Source organism: Oryx dammah, unplaced genomic scaffold (genome assembly GCF_014754425.2).
Source record: "Oryx dammah isolate SB20612 unplaced genomic scaffold, SCBI_Odam_1.1 HiC_scaffold_18, whole genome shotgun sequence".
In the NCBI taxonomy this organism is placed as follows: Eukaryota; Metazoa; Chordata; class Mammalia; order Artiodactyla; family Bovidae; genus Oryx; species Oryx dammah.
Window position 1 is genome coordinate 12,937,088 of NW_024070202.1, and position 25,471 is coordinate 12,962,558.

The 25,471-nt window shown below is 36.7% G+C and overlaps 1 protein-coding gene across 16 annotated transcripts in view; it reads left to right on the top strand.

Annotated features, from left to right (window-relative positions):
- The window catches only part of PPP1R9A (protein phosphatase 1 regulatory subunit 9A), a 349,172-nt gene that overhangs the window by 257,372 nt on the left and 66,329 nt on the right, over positions 1–25,471 (top strand). For 9 of the 16 annotated variants that reach the window (XM_040260454.1, XM_040260457.1, XM_040260466.1 and 6 more), the window contains exons 7-8: positions 1,890–1,955; positions 21,099–21,254. In XM_040260454.1, coding sequence (XP_040116388.1) covers positions 1,890–1,955; positions 21,099–21,254 — 222 coding nt within the window. The remainder of the gene's footprint in view (positions 1–1,889; positions 1,956–21,098; positions 21,255–25,471) is intronic. The other 7 variants (XM_040260460.1, XM_040260467.1, XM_040260463.1 and 4 more) reach the window with 1 other exon arrangement.

Genomic DNA, 25,471 nt, shown 5'->3' on the forward strand with positions numbered 1-25,471 from the left:
CAATGCATGAAAGTGAAAAGTGAAAGTGAAGTCACTTGGTCGTGTCCAACTCTGCGACCGCATGTACTGTAGCCTTCCAGGCTCCTCTGTCAATGGGATTTTCCAGGCAAGAGTACTGGAGTGGAGTACCATTGCCTTCTCTGATTGTGTACTGAAAAACAGGTAACTCTGGTTTTGGTCACATAACACAAGGTTGATTCTAACTTGGAACCTGTCACATTGACAGAGGGGAGTTGCTTGCTTGAACTGACCTATAAGGAAAACATTGCACTGTGAGGAAATATATCCTGAAAATGTAAAAGTACAGTGGGCCTCTTATCAGAACATACTGAGGATTAAGAATACTTTACCATGTATTGTGTGTGCTTATATGTATCTGTTTTAATAGTTTAATAAATTATAAATCATACTCCAGTAGAATTTAAAATATATAGATAATCCCAAACTTCATTTAAATTTCTGAATTTTCTGTTTTTTTCCTTCAAATATTTAAACTGGAAGAGTTTAAAATAAGTGAGTGCCCAATTCAGTTTGAATTGCATTCCTGTTTCTGTTCATTCTCTGTTAAACATTCTGATTTTTTTTTTTTTTAAGTTAAAATGGCTCTGCCTAACAGCTGAAAAATAAAAGAAAGGATCCTTTAAAGAAGAGGGAGATGTATATCTGAACCACTGAAAAATTTTAAATGTAGATGTGAGTGTATCTGTGATAAGGCATTGTACTTCTGGATTTATAAAATTATCATTCATTTATTTTTCTTTCTTTCTTCTTTTTTTTTTTAATTTAAAAGAAAAAAAACAATCTGAAAGGTAACCATGGAGGATTTCAGTAAACCCTTCAGACAGTCAGCACTATCCCATGAAATTCTAAGGTTATAGTAAATTTTTCAACTAGATTTTATTTTCAGTAACAAATTTAATTTCCATTCATATGCCACAGCTATCAGTGTTTACCTTTTCAGGCGAGGTGATATAATTCTGGCATGTGTTTTGTGTCACATGAGTCATGTATCTGTATTTTGGGAATTCATTTCTATCAAAAAGAGCAAAATGTAATGCAAAACACTGTGGGCTTAGATTGGAAATGAAATGTGAACTGGTACTGTACCACTTTTAAAAATTAGGACGTATGTAATGGTTGTTCACATTAAAATGAGTTATTTTACATACACTTTTAAAATTATATGATTATTTTGCTTTTGCTTCTTTAAATAATTAAGATATAATATTTATTAGACTTTGAAGTCTTAGATTATAGATGGCATTTCAAAGCCTTTTTGTGTAGTAGTTTATAACAGGATGAATTATCACTCCAGAAACCAAGGCTCCTTCTCTTAAAATATAATTTAATCTTTCTTTCGTAATTTGTTTTTATTACTAGAAATTATTATTATTACAACTACATTATGATAACATTAGTTTATTTTTTTAGAATCTTTTAAAGTATTGAATACAATTTAGAGCAGCTGCCTACATGGATATGCATTTTTATTGCTTGTGTTAATATGTAATAATTAGAAGCAGAAATATAATGCAAGTTATGGTTTGCATAAGAGTTAAAGGTTTACAGAAATGTAATTTTTATGTGAAAAAGCATTAAAGGGATAACATTAAATTTGACTTATGCTATATGCTGTTTCTGTTTGGAAGTAGGTTGTGTTGTACGAACAAGAGATTGCAGTTACTATGGATGGCCTTTTAATAATATGAACTGGCTTTATAACTAGTTACATGGTTGAAAAACTAAGAGTTTGGGGGTATTTTCTTAGTTCTTAAAAATTTATGTTACAGTAAGCACTGGAACTTCAGTGTTTTTCCTTCCTTTATATTAGGCTGCTGTCTCTAGTGGAGGGAAAAGCCTTTTTTAATTTTTGTTGTCAACCATTTTAGAACACTGTGGCTGAATTGCAAGGAGTGTCTGGCAACTGCAATAACAATAACAACTATTTCCTAAAGGTTTGTTTTTTGGTGGAAAATAATGCTTATCTTTACCTTCCTGCTTCATGTGTGAAATTAAAAATTCTATGTGTCTTATTAACTAGCTCTGTGCTCAGAAGAACTTCTCTAGAACCATGTGTTTTGTATGTTGAATAACAATTTGAAAATAATCACTCAAAAAATAGTATTTAATTCTGAAACATAGCATACATTTTAGTCACAGGTTCTGCAGTTTGGACTCACTTCCTAATATTTCACCATGGATGTTTTTAACACCTAACATTTTAAATAGTTTGTAATTCATAAAAAGGAAAAGAAAAAGATAACTAACAATAGGGCTGTATGATGTTTATAAAATATACACAGCAATTTAAATATATTGTCTTTAAATTCAGTGATCATTTTTTAGAAAAGGATCATTCGGTAAAGTTCTTAATTTTTAAAAGAACTAAATGCATATATCTTTCAATTATAGTAGTACTTGTTTACATGACATATTGTAGGCATACTAAAATGTATAAAATGTATAAAAATATTTTATACTTTAAATAATAAAATAATTCTCACTATCTTTACGTTCAGTTCAGTTCAGTCGCTCAGTCATGTTCGACTCTTTGCGACCCCATGAATCGCAGCACACCAGGCCTCCCTGTCCATCACCAACTCCTGGAGTTCACTCAAACTCACATCCATCAAGTCGGTGATGCCATCCAGCCATCTCATCCTCTGTCATCCCCTTCTCCTCCTGCCCCCAATCCTTCCCAGCACCAGAGTCTTTTCCAATGAGTCAACTCTTCACATGAGGTGGCCAAAGTACTGGAGTTTCAGCTTTAGCATCATTCCTTCCAAAGAACACCCAGGACTGATCTTAGAATGGACTGGTTGGATCTCCTTGCAGTCCAAGGGACTCTCAAGAGTCTTCTCCAACACCACAGTTCAAAAGCATCAATTCTTCGGCACTCAGTTTTCTTCACAGTCCAACTCTCACATCCATACATGACTACTGGAAAAACCATAGCCTTGACTAGATGGACCTTTGTTGGCAAAGTAATGTCTCTGCTTTTGAATATGATATCTAGGTTGGTCATAACTTTTCTTCCAAGGAGTAAGCGTCTTTTAGTTTCATGGCTGCAGTCACCATCTGCAGTGATTTTGGAGCCCCCCAAAATAAAGTCTGACACTGTTTCCACTGTTTCCCCATCTATTTCCCATGAAGTGATGGGACCAGATGCCATGATCTTCATTTTCTGAATGTTGAGCTTTAAGCCAACTTTTTCACTCTCCTGTTTCACTTTCATCAAGAGGCTTTTTAGTTCCTTTTCACTTTCTGCCAAAAGGGTGGTGTCATCTGCATATCTGAGGTTATTGATATTTCTCCCAGCAGTCTTGATTCCAGCTTGTGTTTCTTCCAGTCCAGCGTTTCTCATGGTGTTCTCTGCATATAAGTTAAATAAGCAGGGTGACAATATACAGCCTTGACGTACTCCTTTTCCTATTTGTAACCAGTCTGTTGTTCCATGTCCAGTTCTAACTGTTGCTCCCTGACCTGCATACAGGTTTCTCAGGAGGCAGGTCAGGTGGTCTGGTATTCCCATCTCTCTCAGAATTTTCCACAGTTTATTGTGATTCACTATCTTTAGCTGCCAGTAACAGTGATAAGAATAACTTAGAAATGGAAAGTCAGCTGTATTTAAAAGGGAGATTGAATCAGTTCTAATGAGGTGGGTGAAACTGGAGCCTATTATACAGAGTGAAGTAAGCCAGAAAGAAAAATACCAATACAGTATACTAATGCATATATATGGAATTTAGAAAGATGGTAACAATAACCCTGTATGCAAGACAGCAAAAGAGACACAGATGTATAGAACAGTCTTTTGGACTCTGTGGAGAGGGCGAGGGTGGGATAATTTGGGAGAATGGCATTGAAACATGTATATTATCACATGTGAAACAGATCACCAGTCCAGGTTTGATGCATGAGACAAGGTGCTCAGGGCTGGTGCACTGGGATGACCCAGAGGGATGGGATGGGGAGGGAGGCGGGAGGGGTGTTCAGGATGGGGAACACACACACAAACAAAAAGACAAATAAAAGAGAGATTGCTTTGTGGTGATTAGAAGAGCCAGAAAAATAGAAGAAATACAAAACCTTTCAACTTGTATGCAGACTCCAATTTGATTGGACTTTAAAAATTATTATATTTAATCATACCCTTTGGTTTATGATCCCAGATCTCTACTAGTGGTCATTATCATTGAAATTCAGAATTATAAGGTACTTGGAAGACATTCAGTTAAAGATTGTGTTCATTTTTGGTCTTACCTAAGCAATACACACGTGTGCACACAAGCACACACACACTCAAACACACCATGCCCAAGAGGTGGCATACTGTTCTACTTGAAAGGTCCTCTCTAGTAATATTATTTGTTTGTAGAAACATTATTATTTATAACATTGAGCAGAGACAGGAAGATGTAGCATGTGAAGGGAAATTAGAAGTTAGAACAGAAAACTTTGCCTAAATAATGCCATCTTTTTGTATCTCATCTTTCTTTGGGGTTTATTTTTATTTATTATAATTCAAGTGATTTGAATATGTTTTCTTATTTTTTTCCAACTACCACATTGTGATATGAATTCATGAGCCAGATACAAAATATCAGATAAAATTTAAATTAAATTTAAATTAAATTTCTCTCAGATTACAGACTTTGTACTTTCTAGAAACCATTCTAGAACAATTCAGTGATGAATTGTAGAGTTAGCAATGTTACACAAATGCCATAAAAACAAACACAAATGACAGTATTTTTCCAACTTTATAAATATTTATGAGTTGAATATAATTTTTTACCAAAAAACTCAAAAATGCTAAAATGCACGGTGAGAGTTGGGCCTTATTATCCTGGGAAACTAACTTTCCAGTGGGCCATAGGGATCCTGTGGTTCCCCATGCTTTTGGGTCTCCTGTTTTCTCTACCTTGAATGCCATTCCCTGCACTCTTTGTTGCTCTTGTTAATCCTGTTCACCTTTCAGGACTCCATTTAGGTTTCATCCATTCCTCCAAAAGCTTTCCTGGGCTCTCTCAGCTGGGCTGAGGGCCAGTTTTTATTCAGTCAGTAGCACCTTGTATAGCTTTTGCTACCACTTTTTATCTGCCACTAGTTTGTAATCTCTTCAATGGCCGCTTTCAATAGCTGCTTGACTTTTAATACAGGCAGGGGTGAGTGCAACACTGAGCAGTTAGAGGAAGCCAGGACATTGAATCGAATTGAATCGCTCAAATGATATTAAGATGAAGAGTGGAGAGAAGAGTCAAACGAAGAGAATGATGTTTAGTTAGGAACATAATCTGAAATAGTGAAGGGGAAATGGCATAGAATACAGGGATAAAAGAATCTAACTAGGAATAGATTAGAGACTGAAGATAGGGAAAGGACTGAAGGAAGTAGCTGTACTTGTCTTTGGCACTTTGAGGGTTAGCACCTTTCTGTGGGCTTTTGCTATCACATTTTAATTGTTTTGAGAGACTATGAATTTACAAGAAGACCTTATCTTTATCACATTGCACCAAAATCTTCTGCATGTAAAGCCAAGAAAAAAAATAATTAATGCATATTTCATTCCTTGAAAACCTTTGGGACCTTGGAAATAGCAGCCTGGTGACTCATACTGACATGACTGCTTTTTAGTCATAACTGAATAAACAAGTAGTAGAAATAGAATAGTCGAAATGGCCTAAGTGATACCGAGATCTATACTGCATAGATCTTCTCCTGCCCATTGTATGAACTTAGGAATATCCTTCAATCATAGAAATCATTCCTGATACCAGGAATATAGTCAAACCTTTAGAGTGTGAAATGTATATAATGAGGTATATGGCCTTGGTACTAACACCAAATAATGATGAAAAAGATTTGTAAGTTATTCCTATTCAAAAGAATAAGAAGTTCTTCCCTACTCAAAATAATATGAAAAATCGTAAACAAAATAGTAGCAAACCATATTCAATAACATAAAAAAGATATCATGGCCAAGTTGAGTTTAGCCAATAATGCAAGTATGGTTTAACACTGGAAAATCAGTCACTATTGCATCTGACATTGTATGGAAAGGCATGAAGAAATAATTAAAGAAATAAATTAGAAAGAAAGACATAAGAGTTACCATTACCAAGAGTTATCATAAGAGTTATTATTACCAAGTGATTGTCTGTTTGGTAAACCTCAAATATATATACAGAGGATACATTACAGATAGAAGTAATATATGATTTCAGCAAAGGTGCTGGATACAGAATTAATATAAAATATAACATCTATTTCACTGTATCTACATAGAGAAAATATAATTTGTAAGCTATTTACCTTGTTAAAGGCAAGAACATGCCTAACAAAAGATAAGTATGACCGTCATGGAGAAAAATACATTTTATTGAACTTTATTAAAGAAAGCTTGTATAGAAAGACAAAAAAAAACTTCTTGTTCATGGACTAGGAGACTCAATAGCTTAATTCATTTTTCTATAAGTTAATTTATATATTCAATATGATTGAAATAAAAATGATTCTAAGGAATTTTTAGATAGAATTTGATAACCTGATGCTCAAATATTTATATGAAAGAATAATGCACCAGAAATAACCATAATATTTCACATGGTATTTATTATTAAGAGATATTTATTATATTATATTAAGAGATATTTATTATTAAACTGTAGCAAGTTAGAACCTAGGACAAAAGAATGGACAAGTTGGTCAATTAGCTCAGAAACAGACCCTCCCACATAGAAAATTTGTTTGTGACACAGATAACACTCTAGATGAGTTGAGAAATATTAGGCTTTTCAATGAAGGGTAAATGGTAAAATTGCAATCCTCATCTCAATCTGAACTTAAAAGTTCATTCCAGATAAATTATTACTCAAATGTGAAAAGAAAAGCTGTAAAATTTAGGATTCAGTATAGAAGAATATCTTTATGACTTCAATGTAAGAAATGGTTCCTTCCATGAGATACTCAAGCAAATCCATAAAGGAAACAATTGAGAAAATTGAGTGCATTATGATTAAGAACTTCTTCTTATCAAAAGATTACTTCTGTGAAAACAAAAAGACATACCAGAAGCTTGAAGAAAATATTTGAAAAAATTAAAAACTGAAAGAAACCTATATAAAAAGTCCTCTATGAGCCAGTGAGAAAAGTCTACATATAGACTATTGACTTAAATCATCATATTGTGGGAAAAGAGAAATCTGAGTGGCCAATGAGCACATGAAAAGATGCTCAAACGTATTAGGAATGAAAATGTAAAAATTAAAAGCCAAACTGAAATACTGTTTTCCATCTGTTAAATTGATTTGAATTGGATATTTTAAGTTTTGATGGGAATATGGACTGAAAGGAACTCTTCTCTGTATGAGTATAAATTGGCCAGTTCACTTTGAAAAATGATTTGGCATTATCTGGTGAAGTTGACTCAACAATTATATTTCTTAAAAAAACACCTTAGTAAAATTCTTAAATTCATGAGGTGTTGCTGTTGTGGTTCAGTCACTCAGTTGTGTTTGACTTCTGTGACCCCATGAACTGCAGCACACCAGGCCTCCCTGTCCTTCACTATCTCCTTGAGATTGCTCAAACTCATGTCCACTGAATCCATGATACCATCCAACCATCTCATCCTCTGTCATCCCCTTCTCCTGCCTTCAATCTGTCCCAGCTCAGGGTCTTTTCCAGTGAGTCAGCTCTTCCAGTGAGTCTTTTGCGTCACGTGTCCAAAGAATTGGAGCTTCAGCTTCAGCATCAGTCCTTCCAATGAATAGTCAGGGTTGACTTTCTTTAGAATTGATTGGTTTGATCTACTTGCTGTCTAAGGGACTCTCAAGAGTCTTTTCCAGCACCACAGTTTGAAAGCATCAATTCTTCAGTGTTCAGCCTTCTTTATGGTCCAACTCTCACATCCATACATGACCACAGGAAAAACCATAGCCTTGACTAGACGGACCTTTGTTGGCAAAGTACTGTCTCTGCTTTTTAATATGCTGTCTAGGTTGATCATAACTCTTCTTCCAAGGAGCAAGCGTCTTTTAATTTCATGCCTGTAGTGACCATCTGCAGTGATTTTGGAGACCAAGAAAATAAAGTCTGCCACTGTTTCCATTGTTTCCCCATCCATTGGCCATGAAGTGAAGGGACTAGATTCCATAATCTTAGCTTTTTGAACGTTGAGTTTTAAGCCAGCTTTTTCATACTCTTTTACATTCATTGAGGCTCCTTAGTTCCTCTTCACTTTCTGCCATTAGAGTGGTGTCATCTACATATCTGAGGTTATTGATATTTTTCCCAGCAGTCTTGATTCCAGCTTGTGACTCATCCAGCCTGGCATTTCACATGATATACTCTGCATATAAGTTAAATAAGCAGGGTGACAATGTATAGCCTTGACATACTCCTTTCCCAATTTGAAACAAGTCCATTGTTCCATGACCAGTTCTAACTGTTGCTTCTTTACCTGCATATAGGTTTCTTAGGAGGCAGGTCAGGTGGTCTGGTATTCCCATCTCTTTAAGAATTTACCACAGTTTGTTGTGGGAGCACGATATAATATCATTCTTGTAACAGAAAAGAATTGGATACAACTGATATCTCTATCAAAAAGAGAATGGGTTAATATATTGAGGTATATTCAATGGATTACCATACAGAAGATGTTTCCGCAATTCATAACAGGAATTTCTGGAGCCTATAATTAAAAGGAGAAAGGCACAGAAGAATACATGATTCCATTTATATGAAGTTTAAAATCATAAAAATTACTGATACATTACTTAGTCATACAAAAATATAGTAAAACTAAAGAAAAACAAGAATGATAAAAATCAGCAGAATTATTCTGAAGGGCAAGAGACTAAACTATTATAGAGTCAAGAGGCACACAAAGAGGATTATAGCTGAAATGCAGTGGTACTGCTCCTCAAGTTGTTAGTTCATTTGTGGTGGTTATATCCTTATTTCATTATATTTTTGTATATTTCATAAATCAATATTTAATGAAAAAAGTTAGAATCTGTCATGTCCAATTGCTTATATTTAACAGTTATATGGGTATAAAATGAATGTGACATTATTCGTGCTCTCCAGGGTCCTATAAAATGACTTAAAGACTTTGTGTCTCCAAGTGGGATTCTCATAGGACTTTTTTAAAAATATAAATTTATTTATTTTAATTGGAAGTTAATTACTTTACAATATTGTATTGGTTTTGCTCATAGTACTTCTTTAGGATTGCAAATTTATCCACCCAGCCTCACATCTGCTGGAAGAGAATATGCGCTCTAAATGGCCTAGGGCTATGGGAGTTTGTGGGAAGGGTTAGGTATAATCAGGGCTGGAGCTGCCCAGGTTAAAGATGCCAGGAAAACTGTCGAGAAGACTTTTGAGTGCTGGTATTGCAGACACTTTTCAAGGAGAAACGTTGTCACAAACCACTAGATAGCCATAATGAGGAGAGGAGTAAAATTATTCCCCCTCAAAGGAAATTATAAGTTTGAGAGTACATTTATTATTAATCCATAGAAACACTATCAGTAATATTTTTGTTGGTCTTACTTTTTGTTTGCTATAGATTCTGTAGCTATAATTTCTAGATCTATGTGATAAACAGCATTTTTGCAATCATATGAGTCAATTTTTATATGAATACACCATATTTTCCAAGATTCAGTTAGTTGTACAATTAAAGAATTATTGAAATAATAATAGTGTGCCACTTGGTCAGTGTAGTTGTCCTCTTCTGCAGATTAAAGATTCAGGAAAATACAAATCTCTTAAGTCTCTTCCCACAGTTCTGCTGGCAACAGAATAAGTGCTTCATTGTTTCCTTAGCAAGTAAAATGAAACTCAAGGAAGGCTGCCAATTTGAAACTGCAGTGTGACATTTGAATTACAGAGGTCTACTTTGGTCTCTTGACTGTTTAGTTCTGGATATCAGTGGGAAAAATAGGGATCACTGGTTCCCTCCTCATATAGAATATATTCATCAGAGACTTAAAGACAATGACATTTATATCTTAGTAAGTAGCTATCAGTTATAAAGAGGAATTGAATTAGAAATATTGAGTCATGGAAAAATATAGTTTATACTCCCCAGAAGCTAAGTATTTTGCTGTGGAAACAAATATGTATGGTAAAGAATTTAAATCATTTTCAAAGCAGTCTGTCAAAAGGCCAGAAAACCATAGTCTAAAAGAATCATCACAACAAAGGACACACAAAAGTGAAAGCGTGAGTTTGAGACTTGTGGTTTCAGCTTTTATTTGCAAGAATTTGTTTGTTGTTATTGTTTATATGTTTTCTGTAACTAAGAAGCTGGGGTAATATTGGGTGAAATCAAGAAATAAAAAGACCAGTTTACCTGCAGAGTATATGAAAGGAGTAATGGTGGGAAAGTCTTCAACAGAGTAAACTGAATAATGTTATAAAAACTTCAAAAATTAGCTGAATTTCTAGGAAGTTTTTTGAAATTAACACAACGTTGTAAAGCTACTATATCCCAATAATAATAATAATGATTGGGAACAGTTCTCTCCAGGGCTCTAACATTTCTGAGGCATCAACTACTGTTTGTTCTAGACTATCTGTTCAAGTCCCTTATACTTATACAGTGGAAGTGACAAATAATTCAAGGGATTAGATCTCATAGAGTGCCTGAAGAACTGTGGACGGAGGTTCCTGACATTGTCCAGGTGTGGCCCTAACAGAAGCAGAAGGTGGCAAGAATACTCAGGAGAGCTGTGCAAAAAGCTCCTCACAACCCAGACGATGGCGTGGCCACTCTCCCAGAGCCTGACATCCCGGAACGCGAAGGCCAGGGGGCCTTAGGAAGCATCACTGCGAGCCAAGCTAGCAGAGGTGACGGAATTCCAGTGGAGCTATTTCAGATCCTGAAAGATGATGCTCTGAAAGTGCTGCACTCAATATGCCAGCAAATTTGGAAAACTCAGCAGTGGCCACAGGACTGGAAAAGGTCAGTTTTCATTCCAATCCCAAAGAAAGGCAATGCCAAAGAATGTTCAAACTACTGCATAATTGCACTCATCTCACACAGTAGCAAAGTAATGCTCAAAATTCTCCAAGCCCGCTTCAACAATACATGAACTGTGAACTTCCAGATGTTCAAGCTGGATTTAGGAAAGGCAGAGGAACCAGAGATCAAATTGCCAACATCCACTGGATCATTGAAAAAGCAAGAGAATTCCAGAATAACATCTACTTCTGCTTTATCAACTACACCAAAGCCTTTGACTGTGTGGATCACAACAAACTATGGAAAATTCTTCAAGAGATGGGAATACCAGACCACCTGACCTGCCTCCTGATAAATCTGTATGCACGTCAAGAAGCAACAGTTAGAACTGGACATGGAACAACATATTGGTTCCAAATTGGGAAAAGAGTATGTCAAGGCTATATATTGTCACCCTGCTTATTTAACTTATATGCAGAGTACATCATGAGAAACGCTGTGCTGGAAGAAGCACAAGCTGGAAACAAGATTGCCGGGAGAAATATCAATCACCTCAGATATGCAGATGAGACCACCCTTATGGCAGAAAGTGAACAGGAACTAAAAACCCTCTTGATGAAAGTGAAAGAGGAGAGTGAAAAAGTTGGCTTAAAGCTCAACATTCAGAAAACGAAGATCATGGCATCCGGTCCTATCACTTCCTGTGAAATAGATGGGAAAACAGTGGAAACAGTGGCAGACTTTATTTTTTTGGAGTCTAAAACTACTACAGATGATGACTGCAGCCATGAAATTAAAAGACGCTTGCTCCTTGGAAGAAAAGTTATGACCAACCTAGACAGCATATTAAAAAGCAGGGACATTACTTTGCCAACAAAGATCCATCTAGGCAAAGCTGTGGTTTTTCCAGTAGTCATGTGTGGATGTGAGAGTTGGACTATAAAGAAAGCTGAGCTCAGAAGAATTGATGCTTTTGAACTGTGGTGTTGGAGAAGACTCTTGAGAGTCCTTGGACTGCAAGAAGATCCAGCCAGTCCATCCTAAAGGAAATAAGTAGTGAATATTCATTGGAAGGACTAATGCTGAAGCTGAAACTCCAAGACTTTGGCCACCTGATGTGAAGAACTGACACATTTGAAAAGACCCTGATGCTGGGAAAGATTGAAGGTGGGAGCAGAAGGGGATGACAGAGAATGAGCTGTTTGGATGGCATCACCGACTCAATGGACATGAGTGAGTAAACTCCAGGAGCTGGTGATGGATAGGGTGGCCTGGTGTACTGCAGTCCATGGGGTCACAAAGAGCTGGACACGACTGAGCGACTGAACTGAACTGAATCAGTGACACCACCTCTATCCTGGAAAGCGTTCAGGTTGACCTCAGCTCACTGGCCAGGGTTTTTATGGATTATAGAATTGCCTTCACCCCTAGATTTCTCCCTTGTGGTCCCATTCCTGGTCTGTAAAATCATTGATATCTTCTGCTATATTTGACAATATAGTGATATGGCACTAAAGACACTGATACCACTAGTACCTTAGACCAAGTGAAAAACTCAGTTGAAGAATCCTGAGGAGACAGCCCCTGTATTTCTAAAGTAGACCTTGATGGTTTATGGAATTTGTTTAGCCAGTAGGGTCTGGAAGCCTGGGGAGTATAGTCAGTCTCAGAACTGCAAGTTGGTCTCATTCTGCTATTTGGAGTTCTTTTAATAGTAGTTTTAATTATATGCTGTGGAAAAGACTGAATAGATTTTGTCTGGCCACTCTTGGCCACATGTATTAATGTAGTCAAGGGAATGCCATACTCATGGGAAGATTCATCAGATACCCAGATGGTGCAGAAATGAGGATGAGTATTATTGAAAAACAGTTCCCCCAGGGCTCTCTGACTTTTCTGCCTGTGTTGTGAGCAGAGGCACTAATGGTGTTTGTTTCAGATATTTTTTCAATGATATTTTACATAGTGAACAGCCTTGGAAAATAGAGATAGTGTCTCCGTTTAAGGTAGGTGACAGACTTGCTTATCGCGTTTGATAAAAAATTTGAATTTCCTAAGCTCAGAATTCTTAACAAAAGATTTTTACATTCATACCCTCTGCTCCATTTTTAGACCATGACAGAATCCTGGATTTGATCTTTGTTTGGAAGCCATTTCTTAGTCTTAGAATCAAGACTCTGAGAACCATCAAGTTTTGTTGATTCCTTTCTGTTCAGCTGTCCTCTGAGTTGATCTCTAGTCATCATATTTTACTATAAGAAGCAGAAAGAAAGCAGACAGTGCCTTCCACACTTTGTTTGGAAATCTACTTCTCTAGTTCATTTGGTTCAGTAGGAGTATTTCCTATGTCCTGCTTCAGAAGGTGATAATGTGGCTAAGCTTTCTGCGACTACAGTCTTTTCAAAGCAGTTTAGGCTGCTTTAACATACTCTTCAAAATCCTGCCTGCTTTCATTCCAGCCTGATTCCAGACTTCCCTGTTTTCCTGTATTTATTACAGCTGGGCTGGGCTGGGCTGAGTTACTAGTTGTGTCGGACTCTTTGCAACCCCATGGACTGCAGCCCACCAGGCTTCTCTGTCTATGGGATTCTCCAGGGAAGAATACTAGAGTGGGTTGCCATGCCCTCCTCCAGAGGATCTTCCCAACCCAGGGACTGAACCCAGGTCTCCCACATTGCAGGCAGATTCTTTACTGTCTGAGCCACCAGGAAATTGCCCCTTTCTATTGTATAATAAATTACTACCAGAACATACTAACTTAAAATAAGAAATACTCACAGATTACAGTATCTGTAGGTCTGTTTAGCTGGATACCTCTGACTCAAGATGTCTCACAAAGCCAAAAGTAAGGTTGTAGCTACAGCTGCAGTCACACACATGCTCAATTGGCGAAGGTCTGCTCCAAGGCCACTCATAGCTGTTGACTGAATGCAGGAGATCCACTTCCAACTCAGCAGGCCTCAGGTCCTTGCTGGCTATTGGCCACAAACAGCAGTTTCTTGTGATATGGGCCTCTCCATAGGACCACATACAACATTGTGGCTTGGCTTTCAAGAGCAAGAGGACAAAAGAGATGCCAGTCACAGGGTTTTCTAAACCAATCTTAGAAGTGACATCCCATCACTTTTGTTGTATCCTGCTTGTTAGAAGTGAGTCTCTAGATGCAGTGCCCATTCAAGGGAAAAGGTTATAGAAGTCCATGAGGAAGAGATCAATGGGGCTTATTTTAGAGCCTGCCTACCATAGTAGTAAAGAGCTTTTGAAGAGTATACTTTTGAAAAGGGCGGGGGGGAGCTAAAGAAAGCTGTACAATTCTGTAAAATCTAATTCTAGTTTTTGAATAGTCTACCACAATTACTAGAAAATTTTAAGAAGGGTTAAAGATGAATTTGAGTTCTTACAGAAGATTGTACAGGCAAATCTTAAATCTATCTGGTCAGAATTTTAGGAGGAATAATCTGCGAGCAGATTATTAATAATCTGCCTGCCTTCAGGAACTGAGCATCTGAAAGCAGGGAACACAAGAAGCATTATCAGTAATAAAGATAGAGATTTTAGATGTTTCTTGATTTGGTGACTAGACAGTAAGAATAGAGTGGAATTTCAGAAAACATCCTGAAAACAAAGATAAAATTTTGAATGACTTGATAAACGAGAGAAATGAGCCATACATCATGTTGGATGTTTTACGTATTTTATTTCTTTGAATCCTCTCAATACCTATAAGATTGGAATTTTTCACACGATTTTATAGAAGAAAAGATCACAGAAGACACAAGCTAAATGACTTGCCCACTATCATACAACAGTGGTATTGCTTTTTCTTTCACCGGGCCCTCCCTGGTCTCTCCAGCTCCCAAGCCGTGCTGTTTTTTTGTTGTACTGTTCTGTGGCATTGTCTTGGAGAAACTGAAGACAATAATCACAGTCCTGATGATTATCATAGTCATCTAGTCATTTAGCATATTCTAGGCACTGTGATTGGAGAAGGCAATGGCACCCCACTCTAGTACTCTTGCCTGGAAAATCCTATGGACAGAGGAGCCTGGTGGGCTGCAGTCCATGGGTCGCAAAGAGTCGGACACGACTGAGCAACTTCCCTTTCACTTTTCACTTTCATGCATTGGAGAAGGAAATGGCAACCCACTCCAGTGTTCTTGCCTGGAGAATCCCAGGGACGGGGGAGCCTGGCGGGCTGCCATCTATGGGGTCGCACAGAGTCAGACACAACTGAAGCGACTTAGCAGCAGCAGCAGCAGGCACTGTGATTAATACTTCAAATATATCACTATTAGAAATTCTCCCAACAACGTTATGAAGAAGGTGTTATTATCCCCAGTGACATGAAAAGAGACCAAATGGCCCAACATTACAAAACCTGGACACACAGAAGTCAACTGACAGAACACGGAAAGAGAGATGCCTTTTCAGAGATGGGGTTGCTTTTGCTGAAAGTCATCTGGATGGTTGGTGCAGACTGAGGAATTTTAAACATTAAAGTGTTAGTTTGAAGTCTTTCTCCTCCAGAGAAAAAGCAACTCTCTTCTGTCCTCCCACAGAACCGAGTCTGAAAATATATATAACCAAATTCAATTCCAGTAAACAAATTCCAACAAAAACTGCATAATTAAGGCTATTTTTATGATTAGCACCATTTAGTTTCCCTGAGTTTACCAGAACAAACATTGCCTCAGCAAAAATGACTACTAATGGCTGAACCTAACAACAAGAGAAAATCCCCAGAAGGGTCATTGAGGCCCCAGCTGCAGCTGTGCTTTCACCATATTTCTTACTTGAAAGCTGAGAATCAACAGGAAAATCAGGCTCTACCGTGCTGTGTAGATGGGGCTAAAACTATTAATTTATTCAGCAAACATTTATTCAGTGCTTCCTACATGCCAAGCAGTGTGCGAGCCACACTGGAATTACAGGCATAGATTATACCTTGCATTCTCAAAGAATTTGCCATTGAAAAAAATTGTTGGGAGAAGGCAGATTAAAAAACAGCCAAGTTTTATGGGTGAAGTACGGCACATCACAGAAACATTAAGAGTCTTAAAGAAGAGTCATTAAGAAGAATCTTAAAGGCAGCAACCTCATAGGATGTGCTAAGTAGGTGGATATTCATTTGGACCATTAGGGAAGGAGGGGAGTCAATAAGTGAGGAGAACAAAGACCTGGAAGTTTGCTTGATCTTGGGTAGAAGCTAGTACCTACTCCAAAACTGAGAACACAAGAAGAGGAGCAAGTTAAGGAAGTGTAAAAGTTTCACTTCAAAAATGATGGTTTGCTTTTAAAAGATTTGTGTGGCCAGAGTTTCTAGGACATTATATTTGTGAGACCAAAAGCAAACAAATGTCTGGTTGCAAGATTTGGTGAAGCTTTACCCTATTGCTAATGTGGTGTAAGTACCACCTCCAGCAGCAGTGGTCACTTATTTTGAGGGTCTGCCATGTGCCTGCCCTTGTGTTGAATATTCTGCAGGCACCATCTAACTAAATGTCATGAAAACCTTGTTACTCTAAGGAACTATTTTTATCCTCACTTTATGAATGTGAAAGTGAAACTTAGATCTGAAAAGTAATTTGCCAACAAGAGTTGAGACTTGAACCCAGGCCCAGGTAATTTCAAAACCAAGTTTCTTTAATTGGTCTTTGCTATAACAGATACTGTCTGTTCCTTTGTAAAAACTATACTGAGATCTACAGCCCTCCTGAGTATTCAAGGCTCTAATATGTCTACATGCTTCTTTTTTTTTTTTTGTCTACATGCTTCTGATCCCTCTAGAACCACCAGAAGAGGCAGAATTCTGTCAGTTGTACTTAATATTGTAATTATGAATCTTAATAAAATATTAAATCCTCCAAATGGAATATGAGTATAACGGAAGTCTATGAAAGCAAATAAAATTCTTTGTAGAGATTCAGAGAAGACTGGTAGCTCAATAAAACTAGATTGAAAAGATAATGCAAAAGAGAAAAGCTATAAAAATCTAGAGGAATTTCACACTTATTTTGCCTTGCAAGTATCTTTTTCATCCATTTTAAGACAGTGCATTAATTCTTTGGTGTATACGCTCTGGTTTTGGTTTATATAACAAGGAGTACATGAAACATCAGTCAGCATACCTGTGAGCCAAACCTTTTGAAGGAGACTTCTGTGCTCTTGCCCAGGGTGAGCATACTATGAGAGAAAAGAAGAGGACAAGAACTTTGGAGCTCACCACAGGCAGGCACAAGTCTTCAAAGTGAACTGAATGATAAGGTTCAAAGATGCAGAGAGTAATCTCAACACAACAGGATTATGCACCAGGGCTTTTGGTTGGAGAGAAATGAAAGGAATGTATTTCCATTTATTTTTCTACAAAGCTTTAGTTCTGTAGACTGCAAACTGCATAGCATAGAAGAAAGAGCATGGGCCATAGGCTATGTTAAATGGGTAGCTTCAGGAACATAACTAATTGACCTTGAGGAAAGTTTCTGAGCCTCAGTTTCCTCAAGTTAACATGGTATAGTAACATCAGACAGGTTTTAAAAAATGTACAGTGTTGGGCACATAGTAAGTTACAAAAAAAAAAGTCACTATTCTTTTTTTTACCCTTTTGGGAGGCTATTTAAAAGTATCAGATGTTAGTCAAGAAGGTAGATAAGATGATGAAATGGCAAGAACTATTCTTGCCTCATTTAAAGTGGATTTGCAAGTTGGGACAAAGAACTTTTAAGAGTTTCTGTTTACTTAAAAGATGTTGAGTTTTTTCAGAATAAAGAGATAAAGAGAAGAAGGAACAGGATACCAATGGAAACACTTTGTTGTAGCAGTTTTGGGGGTACAACATTGTCCACTTTCCTCTGTAAATGTCAAATTCAATCCAATTTAATTTTGAGATTTATGAAATTCTGTATCAGTCCATGTAATTTATGTTATTTGCTGACTAACCAGAAAAGTAATTTCCATTTTCCAAAAAGATAAAAGAATTAGAAGAATATGTATTCTGAGTCTACTAAATGTAACTTTTAAACTTCCAGGTGTTTATGGGGTTCTGTAGTAAATCCACACTTTATGCTAAAGCCTGTTTAGGATGGGAGTGATAAATAACGAGGGAGAATGGCAACATGTTTTGAAACACTATATCTAGAGTTTCTGATAAATACTAGTATAATAAAGACAGTAAAATACACATCTTGTCCTCAGGATGCTTGAGATTAATTAGAGAAAACACTAGTAAATGGAAAGATGAAATGAAAGATAACAAATTTTAATAGAATTGCAGGCAGTTTGAGAAGGAGACTGGCAAAGTAAAAAATAAATCAAAACAATTCTTAGTGACTTACATTTATGAAAATAATTTTGATGACTGAAATGGATAACAAAGCCAGAATTGTACTTAGAGGTGAGAATTGCATATATTGTAGAAACCCTAATCCTGTTATTCACTAAAAGGAGTGTTAAAAAATTAATGTGATCTAATGCTGCCTTCTCATCAAATGACTTTACAGGGTATTTTCTTGATATGATTGAAAACTTCCTAGTAGGTTATAGATATTACCAAGTAAATGCAATTGGCATTCTTGGATTCATTTTTTAAAAAATATTTTTCAAGATCCTATTATAGGTTAGGCCTCTTCCTAGGCACATATTTATGTTCATTCCCTTAGACATGGTGAAGTGAAGTGAAGTTGCTCAATCATGCCCAACTCTTTGCGACCCCATGGACAGTAGCCTGCACCAAGCTCCTCCGTCCATGGGATTTTGTAGGCAAGAGTACTGGAGTGGGTTGCTGTTTCCTCAAGCTCTTAAAGGAAAATCAAATCGTTCAACTCTTAGGTTTAAAAACTGCTGTGCCATCATCAGACCTTAAATTTAACTTCAGATTTTATTGAGTCATTCATGATGTTTATCAAATTGATATGATATAGAAGTGAATTTTATATACCTAGCTTAGGCCTTTATAATTGCTCATAGTTGTAACTACAGGGTTAAGAATAAGTGCAGAGTTTTATGTCTCTAAATCAGAACTTTCAGCAAGGTATCTTGAGATCATGTACTTGCCAGTCTTGCTACATTTCTGTTCATTAACATCACTGGGATTCATCAAGTACCTATTAGTTCTAAAAATATGTATAAATAAAAGATGAATTAATGTACAGAATCACACACACACACACACACACACACACACACACACACACACACACACACAAAACAGGTCTGGAATTAGAGTCCTTTTAAGGTTTATAGGAACTAATCATACCACAAATGGAAGCTCTCTGGGAACAACCAGCCCCCAACTGTTCAGCTACCTTCCCTCCCAGCGCCATTGACACTTAGAATGATGTTTACAGTTCAGATCATTTCAGACTGGTTTCTAAAGACTCCTAGGATTCCCGGTGCTAATAAACTATACAGTTTCAACATGGAGGCCAGCCACTGCTTTCCCTTTCAGTCAAGGCGTCTCTGATTTTTTTTTGTAGGGGAAACAGGGAGTTCTAATGTGTAACCAGTGTGGAAAGTCACTGCTCTGTACGAAATATCCTGAGCTTACTTGCATACACAAATGCCACCAAAGTCAAAGTCTTGATGATAATAGTCTGTGTGTGTAGAAGAAGAGTCTGAGTATGCTGTGTCATCCTTTGCTGTTGATCATGCTCAGTGGCCTCCAGGAATTGTGTGTACGTCTGGACACTGCAATTTAAGAGAGAAATTTGAGAACCTGGAGAGATGTCAGTGTATAGGCAGAAAGACAATCACAGAGAATGAGACCTAGGAGGAAATTGCAGTTATTTTACTTTGAAAGAGAGAATTCAGAATGGCAATAATAATGATCTTTCAGAAATTAGGAATTATTACACTGAAGTTAATGACTGGATTTCCTTCATTTGCAAAGAGTCAAGTAAATACAGTTTCAGGTTTAGCAAGAACAATTTAGTGTAGAACCAAAAGAAAAAATAGCAATAGGATACTAAGCTTCTTTAATCAAAGAAAAAGATCACTCAGTACACTATGAAATGTTTTAAAGGCAATATGAATTCTTATCTGCTTTATGTATTAAATGTAATACTACCTGAAGGAACAGGGGTGAATTAAAGAAACTTTGTTTTTCAAGCCTATGAATCAGTGATTTATCTTCAAATTAAATCAGAAGGTATAGATCTCAAACAATTAACCTGGTGCTGCCAGGAAAGGAGCCACTTTCTAATCATGTTAAGGAACTTAGTGGTGAGGAAGAATATATATTCCAGGGCTCATGAACTCAGATACCTCCAGGGGCCCAGGGGTATCGTGAAGCAGTGATGCTAACAGCTTGGTATAATGAATTATGGAACGTGTGGTGTGTTAGAGAGTGTGTGGCCCATGTAAACGAACAACCACTGCTGACTCTGACCAGTGGTTCTCATGGCATAATGTGCCTATATTGTCAGATCTTTGGTTCTATCCAAAAAAAAATGAAAAATTGGAAACTAGAATCTTAGGTGACATTTTTTTTTAAAACGTCGTCAAAATGCTCACATTTATCAAAGTAGTACTAAACAGGCAAAGCAATGTACCCATATGGGCTGTAAGTTAGAAACTTTTGGTTTGCCCTTTAGGCCACTAGTTAACCACCATGTTAGTTAAACAAGCAAATGAAGCAGAGTTGATTGAACTCTAAAGCTTAAGAGAATGAATCTACCAGACATTTTTGGTAAGGCTTATATAAGGTCCCTTCCAGCTCTGAATCTTTTGACCTACTGTTTCTTCTTCTCTGCTGTCAATATTGGGTGACTTAATGCATTACAGGTAGTAGGAATTTAAAGGAATTACTTATTTCTTTTAGCAATGTAATTTTCTTTAGTAAAACCATCAAATACTTAGATTTAAAATAGTTTGTTGCTTCACTAAAGATACTGCTGATGCTGTTAGATTTTTAGAAATGCACTTATATACATCACAGACCTGTCACTTTGGATCTTTGAACTAACATTTGTAACCCTAGCTGCATGAGGCATGCTTGACTCAAAAGCCTACTTACACTTTTACCAGTTGGTGACATATTTTATTTCTCCTTTATAAAATATTTTAAGAATAGCCCACCTCCACATGAGTAATAACAGCTGGGTTTCTGAAGTTCCCTTCCTTTTAGACAGGAGAATATGCCACAGATGAAGAGGAGGACGAGGTAGGGCCTGTTCTTCCTGGAGGCGACATGGCCATTGAAGTCTTCGAGCTACCTGAGAACGAGGACGTGTTTTCCCCCTCAGACCTGGATACAAGCAAGCTCAGTCACAAGTTCAAAGAGGTAAGTTGCCTATCTGCAAAATATTTTTCTCTACCTGTCCATTTCATTATTAAGTATATACTTTTGTTAGAAAAATATATTAAGAATAATCAGTTTTCAAAAGAATGCCTTTCAGTTACAGATTGTCCAGAATCTCATTGAATTTCAAGGCAAAAGTTAAGTATATCTCATTATACAGTCATTAATTTAAATGCATTAAATTAATACAATCATTATTTGTCATGGTGACAGTTTCTAACTTGTCTGTTCCATAATTTCAAGCTACAGCTTTAATTTGCATTTTTTGGTGATAAGTTCAGGTTGTACGTTTAAAGCTTTATGAAAGTTTCAGGACCTGGTTTCCTCAAAAGCTATGATTGCTAAAAAGAGTTTGTTTTTTTTTTTTCCTAAACTAGACAAGATTCCAGCAGGGATTAGATGGTATTCCCAAGTGGCTTAATTGAAGAAAGTTCAATTTCTTGAAAAAGTTCAAGGAAAAAAAACCACTTTTTAAAAACCTTTTGATTTTATCTTAGAATATGGTTGAATGAGTTAACAGAACTACCAAGTGATATCACAACGCACAGGGACCAGCAGCAGCAGAAGCTGATGCCATCTTTTGACTTAATAGGTGAAGAGGGAAACAGATAACCTACTTTTGAAGGCGGGCCATTCACCATCTGCAGCTTTGTAAGATGCAGCCACTGCTAAAAACTATAACTTTGGAGTGAGGGTGATAATATACCAAGACTCTCCTTTCCTCTGGCTGATGCCACCCATCAGCCTAATCCAGGTAGGATAGCCTGGGCGATTCAGGCCTGAGGCAGGAGCTGTCAGAAATGGGCCAGGGTCCCCAGGGAGTGAAGGGAATGTAGATAACCACAAAACTCTTCTTGCAGATTAACTTCTCAGAACCTCAACATGTAAAACATAAACAGTGATGAATGTGTCCCCAGGCATTTCACTCTCTGTTGTTGTGTGGAACTTCCTCCATTGTTGAAAACAAATATGTCATTATTTACAACCTCCTTGCAATAAATAACTCTGAAGCACTGAGGCTTGAAAACCACTGTTCTGTGGTTACAAGTCTCTTGGGGACTTGACCCCACTTGGAAAGCATGTTTTCCTATTCAAGAAAAACAAGGTTGATAATTACAAATTTCTAATATCTAATTTTGATGTGTTAGAAACAGGGACTTAAAAAAAAATATTTATTTATGGCTGTGCTGGGTCTTCGTTACTGCACGCAGGCTTTCTCTTGTTGTGGCAAGGGGGGCTACTCTCTCATGGGGACGTGTGAGCTTCTCATTGCAATGGCTTCTCTCGTTGCAGAGCAGGGCTTTAGGGCGCCTGGGCTCAGTAGTTGCTGCTCTTGGGCTTAGTTGCTCCACGGCATGTGGGATCTTCTGGGACCAGGGATGGAACAGGCCTCCTCTGCATTGCAAGGCAGATTCTGAACCACTGGACCACCAGGGAAGCCCAACAGAGAAGTTTATACGTTCTCATGTTATACCTAAGACACCTAGTATATTGACTTACCTTTTTAATTCCTCGTGACAAATTTGTGAGGCCAGTATCAAAGTGAATGTACTTTTCAAATGTAAGTTTTTATTGAAAAAAAACAACTTATGTTCATTATAGGATTTTGGAAACTACAGATTTGTATAAATGTGCAAAAAATCATTCATGATCCCAATATTGTGGTATTTGATATTATAGAATATATACTATGTTAAACTCCTGCTCTTGATACTAAAAACTGTATTTTTAGAATCTTCCCATGTCATCGGATATTTTTCCAAAAATGATGCTTATTTACTGTTTATCTTATGGATCGTATATGATTTACTTCACCACTTGTTTTGGAACAGTTCCTCTGTTTCCAGTTCTTTTAAAATTATTAAAAATTGTAACAAATATTACATTTTCCTTAGGATAATTTCTTACAGTGGAATTATTAGATTGCAGAGTATGAGTACTTGAGGGACTTGTACTTAGTACCAAGTTGCCACCAGCATGGTTTTTTTCTTGGTAGTATAGAAATTTGTTATGTCTCCCAATGAATGTGTTTAGAATGCCCATTTCTCTTCCACCTGTTATTATTAGTCAGATTGAACCATTTCCATTTATATAGTTCACAGAGTCATTCAAGCAGAATACATGGGTTTTCTAGACAATGTATGACTATTCCTAGTTCTAAATCAGATGCAAACATCTTGGTGACAATGAAGTACACTATTATATAATGAGCAGAATTCTCTTACAGTAGAATAGCAGTACCTATCTTAGGACCATTTCTTATAAAGTCTTTCTAGATTAACTGATATCTTCAAAGAATGATGCAGAGAGGTGGCCAAGTGGAAGTGGTATAATCTGTTTCTCCTCAGCTCTGATGTGGCCTAAAATTACATATTATCTGGAGAGCAGATGAACTGTCTGTTCTTTAAAAAGTCTTCCTTGAATATTGTGACTCTCAATCTGACTTTGAGGCAGTGAGAACAAGGTTGTGTTCCCTGCAAGTCTATTATGTAACTTACATGTTGCCAGGTGAGTATGATCCGTGCTCTTTGCAAGATAATTGAGCTGGAATTAGAATACATGTTTTGTTTTGTTTTTTTTTAATAGAAGTTAAAGAGCTTAAAAAGCAGAAATAGTAAATAAAGGTTATAGCCTCCATTTTCTGAATTGAGCCAAGTACTCAATACTTCATAAATATTGTTTGAAATGGACTCCATAGTGCAGATAGCTACATGATCTAGACTGGGGGTCAGCAAACTATGGCCCATTGGCCAAATCTGATCCACTGCTTTTTTTATAAATGAAGTTTTACTCAAACACAGCCATAGACATTCCTTTATATGTTATTTATTATTGTCTATTTGTTTGTGGCTGTTTTCATTCTACAGCAGTAAAGCTAACTAATTGCACGGAAACCATATAACCTCTAAATCCTAAAGTGCTATTTGCACTTTTACAGAAAATGATTGCTAACATTGGTGTAGGCTGCTCTGTGATCTGGAACCATTCTTTGTAACATGGCTGATTTAGTTTTAGCGTGAGCAACCAAATCTGCATTTTTAATTTTGGCTTTTAAGAATTGAACGTTTGTCACCACCTCTAAAACAGGCAAATACTGTGTCATTTCACTTAAAATCCTTTTATTCTCTTCTGTATTATATTTAACATATGAATATGTTCATTTGTTCAGGGGTTTACCACAGAGTATCAGCTGCCTGGCCCTCTCTCACAGGATTTATGTCCTGTACTGCCACTGCCACAGTTTTAAACTTCTTTATGTGATTAACATAACATTCCCAAAATTATGCACAGAATCTGGGATGGAGGTGGAGAGTCATTTTGTGTTGGAGTCTGTAAAAAAAATCTCATATTACAGAAAGAGTTCTCTTAATTATATTATTTCAAGCAAAAGTATACATTATATTGTTTGGGCAAAATGATTATACTAACATTCTCGCAATCACTCCTATTTTTAGCCTATTATATATCTTGCAACTGAACTCTAACCTCCTCTATTTTCTGTTGAATATTTTATCCATAGTTCTTGGGATATACTTAGTGGTTAAATATTTGGCGAATGAATGGTATCAAACATATACTAGAATTTGTTGTATAATACAAGACAGCTATTTAATTTCCCAAATAGTTGACAAGGGGGCTAGCACATTTATTAAATGTTCAGTTAACCATTTCCTTCTGGTTGGAAGGCCAGCATTATTATCTGCAGTATTTGTCTTTATACTCTGGACTGCCTTTGACCTTCATATTCTGTTTCATTTTCTCATTAACCTTTGGTGCAGTAATGTTAGAACATATATAAAACGTTAATGAAATAAATCAGATCCACCTAACTCTTCTCTTCAAAAATTCCTTTACTTTTCAAGTTGTTCAAGAAAACATTTGAATCATTTTAACTCCCTTGAAGAAAGTTATTTGCATTTTTTATTGTAATTTCGTTAAGCTAGTAAATTAACTTGCAAAAAACTGGCATTTTTATCACATTGACTCTTTTAATCCAAGTTCATGGAACATATCTGTTTAATTAAAGTCTCTTTCTGATCCTCCCTCAAATTTTATAGTCCCGTCTATTATGTAAGTGTCACCTCTAAGTAATAGAAAGTCCTAACCAGAGTGGATTAATCAAAAGCTGCCACAAAGGTTAGCTCCGATATAAGTAAAGAAGTCTTCTTTATTTTTCTATTTTCAGAAATGACTTTTAT